Source organism: Copadichromis virginalis, linkage group LG9, assembly GCF_057382275.1.
Source record: "Copadichromis virginalis isolate Kocher_CV1m ecotype Utaka linkage group LG9, C_Virginalis_male_GT1.1, whole genome shotgun sequence".
NCBI classification, from domain to species: Eukaryota; Metazoa; Chordata; class Actinopteri; order Cichliformes; family Cichlidae; genus Copadichromis; species Copadichromis virginalis.
Genome location: NC_140626.1, coordinates 1,605,804 through 1,611,420, shown reverse-complemented (window position 1 = coordinate 1,611,420; position 5,617 = coordinate 1,605,804). Strand labels below are relative to the sequence as shown.

Genomic DNA, 5,617 nt, shown 5'->3' with positions numbered 1-5,617 from the left:
TCCTCACAATCACGGACTGACAATCACATTTTTCCACTTTTGTTAATCACTAGAACTATGCCACTAGATGCACTGATTTCTTTAAATTAATAAGAAAACTGTGGTGTAGTGTGAGTACTAGCACTTCTCCCAGTGTTTCAGTCATTTCTAGCTCAGGGAGTAAATAGTAAATGGACTGCATGAGCAAAGCCAAGTGTTTTGTCTTATCCAGCCAAGCACATTTGTCTATGCTTTTCTAGATTAGTGCTTTCTATCCATCCAGCTGCATCGGAGAGCAACTTGAAGCCATAGGATATTTGGCATGTAGACTAGAGCAGCCGGGGAACGAACCACGAACGAAACCTTCCGGTTAATAGAAAGTAGATTAATAGTGCTTTATTTACAGATTGAAATTCACTTTCTGCACATTTAAATGCTGTGTCCATTACATTTCATGCCATTCTGGGCGAATGGCATGGGCGACCGTGGCTCAGGGGGTTGGGAAGCGTATCTGTAACCGGAAGGTCGCCGGTTCGATCCCTGGGCTCTCTGTCCTGGTCGTTGTGTCCTTGGGCAAGACACTTTACCCTACCGCCTACTGGTGTTGGCCAGAGGGGCCGATGGCGCGATATGGCAGCCTGGCTTCTGTCAGTCTGCCCCAGGGCAGCTGTGGCTACAACTGTAGCTGCCTCCACCAGTGTGTGAATGTGAGAGTGAATGAATAGTGGCATTGTAAAGCGCTTTGGGTGCCTTGAAAAGCGCTATATAAATCCAATCCATTATTATTATTCTATACAATGTAATGGGATCTGTCAGTGCACAGATAGTTTCCCAGTTTAAACCCCCAGTTTAGCTGCAGGCCTTCTGTGTGGTTTATATGTTCCCTGTCAGCTGAGTTTTATTTCTATTGTAGACCCAAGTGCTGGCTAAATCAAAACCCCTCACATTTCTACAGGCTAAAGCTGTGTGCAAAGACTAAAAAGTGCCTGTTACTGATGCCTGTGGTTGTGTCAAGCTCTCCCAAACAGATGGTCAGGACAGCAGTGGTCCTTAGGCTAATCAGAAAATGGGGAAATACCAGAGGAGAGAAGAGCGAGATATTAAAGGAACAGATTGAGTAAGCTGGCAGAGTGGGAAACATATCGAGAAAGTGTCCTATAATCTAGAAACTTCACAGGGTTCAATCTGGTTTATTAGAGCTTGCTTTCAAGTGTCTCCAACTTGATTTTGGTCTTCTCCCACCTAGGACTGAAGATGGTTTCCGAAGTGAGCAGACATAAAATAGAGGAGTGAGACAGAGGAAGTGAATGCAGAGCTACAGAAGAGTTTTATTAGACATGCTACAGAGGTAATGCGGAACACATAAGAGACACCGTGAGAGGGGAAACTCAAAAAACAGAAAACCAAGTTGAACCTCCGTTGTTAGAAAATTTTTTTATCCTTTAATTGCACCAGCTTGAGTCCAAATCCTTACATTCTGAACTACATTAAAAAAACAAAAACATAGCTTTGACGATTAAAAAAAAAAAAAAAAATGTATATACACCAGGATTAGTTCAGAACAAATGCCTATGAAATCAGGTTTGTGATTTAAAAATAAAAGAATTCAGTGAACACTTTGAATCGTGGACATCTTCCCCATATACACAACAATTAAAATGCTCTTTTTTGTTTATATGATTTAACACTAAAGGCACCGAAACTTTGGTCCAACTGAGTAGCCCTCTCAAGTACAGTGTCACATGACAATGCAATCACAGTGGACTCATCTTTTTACTGCTTCCACAGCATGCAACACTTATGTGAGAGCCTATCATCATGCATGCTTTAAAGAACACTGTCACCAACTATTAAACCTCACTGCTATAGAAAAGAAAAGCAAGGAAGGCTTCAAAATCACATAACAAAATACTTTACTACATTGTCATAGTTTCTTATGCATGGATTGTGCTAGAACAATCTTCCACTGAACATCCCTTTGGAATAAAGGCGTTCCAGTTAAACTGCATGTCATAGGCTACCAAAAACATTTTACCTCAGGAATATTCAGCTCTCCTGCTGCTAAACTAAAAAGGAAAATGTCATCTAAAATTGGAGAAGAAACACGGCTATGCCTAGTCAGAGGCACAGCTTCTAGACTGTTCTGTCTAGATGAATAGAAAACATCTTGCATTCTCATCAACTCATTAATACTAATGTGCCTCGGTAGGAGTTTGATAAATTAACATATCCAACTGTAGGAAAAGATAGTTGAGTAAGGCACACGAGTACTGTATCTTTTCATTTAAAAATGATTCACCGATTTACATCCAACTAACGTACAGGGGGACAACCAACCATTTCAAGGTTCTGCTTGACAAAAAAATATGGAGAGACACTTCAGAAAGAGCTGGGGAGATCCAATGTTGTTCTTTTTAAAGAAAATAAAAGGATATCAAGGAATGATACAATCAAGATAACTGATTCAATCTATGTGGTCCCCCTGGTGTTCAGACAATCTAGGAGCTTGAAATAGTTCAACCATCACAGTCATAGTGTCCGGAGCCTGTGGGTCACATTCTTAAATGGTGGACTTGGAGAACGAGACTCTCAGGTGCTGGTTGCCTCCCATGTTATAGTTGTGAAGGTCGATCAGTGCCTGGATGGCTTCCTCCACTGTTGACATCTGGATCAGAGCCATCTTGCGATCTCTTGAAAACACGAAGCAGAGACAAATGCCACAGATTAACTAGATGGATGGAAGTGGCAGGATGGAGGTTTATGGGAATCTTTAACAAATGTTAGCCTGGACTTGTCCAGTAGGTAGGACAGCTGTACATACTGGAAAAATTTGAATGCTTTCACAGTGCCTCCAGTGTTGGAGAAGAGCAGCCGCAGGTCATCTTCTGTCACATCTTGTCTGCCAAAGTGAAAGACACAGACTCTAATCATACATGATTTTAGCATCAGCTCTTTTCTCCAAGTCTAATCATTTAGCAGTTTTAATATAAACTGTTAACAATGATATCTGTTCATTAGCCACCACACCAAGAACACAGTTAATCTCTTGCATTAACAGCTGTGCTAGTTAGTAGGAGTATTTCAGAAATCCTTCGGTGGCATGTCCTCTGTGTGATGCCAACTGACCATACCAGTACTTACGGGATATTGGAAAGGTGAAGAGTGGCAGAGGGTGGAAAGATGTTCTGGAAGTTCTTGGAACCTGGTTTCTTGAAACGATGAAGTGGGGAGTTGGCAAAATCCTTGGTCAGACCTTGATCATCCAGGCCGTCCCGAGGCAATGCCACCGTCTGGTGCTTGGACAGTGTCACCCGGATGATCTTCCCGTACATCTTTTGTCCATTCAGGTGGCTCATAGCTTTAGTGGGGGTAAAAGAAATATCAGTTGGATGAATGCTATGTATCAACAGATCCCAAAGTTTTTACATTCCTATGCCATTTTAACACAGTGAAATCTTTCAACACATCCACTCAGATGTAATGTAAGATGGCGGTGTGCATGGACGCAGCGGCTCGTCTGGGGACAGGTGAGAGTGGAAGTTTTGTTTGTTTTGCAAATCCAACATTCTGGCTGTAAAACTTGCAGCCAAGAGACCTTACTAAAAATCAGGGCAAAGTACGTTGTTTGAACTACAATGCTTGCTTGCAACAAGAGCAGGGTGATCTGGCCAAAAATATTCATCATGATATACATTTGAAAATTTGCGATAACGATATAACTGACGATATAATTGATGCGAGACAAAATACAAAATACAACTCCACAACTTTACTAGCGCAAAAAACCCATCCATTCATTTTCACTTAAACAAGCAGCTGTTTTTTATGTGCATTAAAGCTATATAAAAATGTAACAGTGCAAATGCAAATTCCTTGCTGAATGTTTAACCAAAGGGCATTTCCAGTAGAAATGGGCTGACACATCCTCAGCATAACCATGTATGATATCCACTAAAGTTAAAAAGAGGTGCTTTGCAACATTAAACTGCAGTGTGCCAAATAAAAAAGTCAAATACGTATTTTTCGGACCATAAACTTCACGGGATTATAAGGCACATTAAGCGAAACAAAGCAGTCAGATAAATCAAACTTTATTAAACTCATTCTTCTTGCTTCCTCCACTTCTGTACCATCGATTCATTAATGCTGTATTCTATCACAGCTGCTCTGTTCCCATGTTGTTGCAGTATATTAATGACTAACCTCCTATTGTGGATGGATTATCTCAGTTGTTCTCCTGACTGAAGTTTGGTCCGTTTACAGCATCTTGCCATGTGACTGCATTTGTCTCTAACCATCGGGAACCCTCATGTTAACTTTTATCGAGTGGAAAAGTGTTAGCGTTCATCCTCCAGCTTCACTGTGTTTATGTTATGCTAACATAGCTGTGTCGCTAGCGATCACATAGCACATGATATACCAGCTAGCCCAACTTCAGTAACCCTACAAACGTCACTGCTGTTTAGTTTTGTCTTCATTTATGTTGGAAGTGATAGCAGAGCTGTACATTTGAATTTTTTCAGAAATCTCTCAGTCAGAACATGCTATATCATGTTTAGGTGGAAACTAGCGAGCTAACTTCCTGCTAACTTCTAAGTCTGTTAAATGTAATAAATTCTGTTTTCATGGATGCCTGGATGTTAAACTTAATTGTTACACATGATAAAACAGCAACACTGATCATTTTATTAAAGATGAAAGAATTTAGACAGTTTTTAACTCTCAGTGTGTCGCAGTGTTCGTTTGACTTGATGGAGTTTAGGACCCAGATTACTCCCAGATTTACGAGCACCTTAGTCCGACAAATACAGTAATAACGACGGCCCGCTTGCATGTTCTACAAAAAAAAAAGTGCTTTGGTGGGTATCTGACGGACAAACACCAAACCAGTTCCACATCACTGAAGTTGCACCATTTTTACAAACTAATTCTGGTTCATCCGTTTCACTCAACGATCCGCTTTCCCCCTTCTCATTCTCCGTTGCCGCCATGTGCATATGAAAACAAATGCACTGCGCATGCGTGTTTTAACCATATTCTATCGCGATGTGTGTCCACATCTCCTCAGACCTGACATGGGCTGCCCACATTCAGGTCCAGACCAAAAAGGCTATGCAGCGCCTGTACCACCTACGACAACTGAGGAAGTTCAGGGTCTCTCCAAAGATCCTCAGGATTTTCTATACAGGCGCTGTGGAGAGCATCCTCACACAGAACATGACATCGTGGTTTGGGAACAGCTGTGTGAAGGACCCCCCTAAACACACACACCTGCCCTCTCACATCATCTATAATTGACTGAGACAGGACTCTCTTCCAGACACTCTAAACCCAGGCACAATGTACATTTCAAATTCCTTTAATTTTAAATATGTTTATATTGTCTGTATATATATATATATATATATATATATATATATATATATATATATATATATATATATATATATATATATGTATTAGGGGTGCAACGATATTCGTATCGATATTGAACCGTTCGATACAGTGCTTTCGGTTCGGTACGCATATGTATCGAACAATACAACATTTGTAATTTATTTTATCAACTTTCCTTCTGACGATGCTGTCTGTGTTGAGCGCTCAGTGAATCTGCGTTCGACTACTCCGCCTAGGCTGC

General features: G+C 40.8%; 1 protein-coding gene across 8 annotated transcripts in view; it reads right to left on the bottom strand.

Annotated features, from left to right (window-relative positions):
- Positions 1 to 1,287: 1,287 nt before the first annotated feature.
- Positions 1,288 to 5,617, bottom strand: part of LOC146701080 (polypyrimidine tract-binding protein 2-like) — a 37,321-nt gene continuing 32,991 nt past the window's right edge. For 7 of the 8 annotated variants that reach the window (XM_085467415.1, XM_085467416.1, XM_085467417.1 and 4 more), the window contains 3 exons: positions 3,121 to 3,337; positions 2,801 to 2,878; positions 1,288 to 2,669 (listed from right to left, as the gene is read on the bottom strand). In XM_085467415.1, coding sequence (XP_085323541.1) covers positions 2,540 to 2,669; positions 2,801 to 2,878; positions 3,121 to 3,337 — 425 coding nt within the window. In that variant the 3' untranslated portion in view covers positions 1,288 to 2,539. Of the gene's footprint in view, positions 2,670 to 2,800; positions 2,879 to 3,120; positions 3,338 to 5,617 lie in introns of those variants that run through there. The other variant, XR_014922129.1, reaches the window with a different exon arrangement.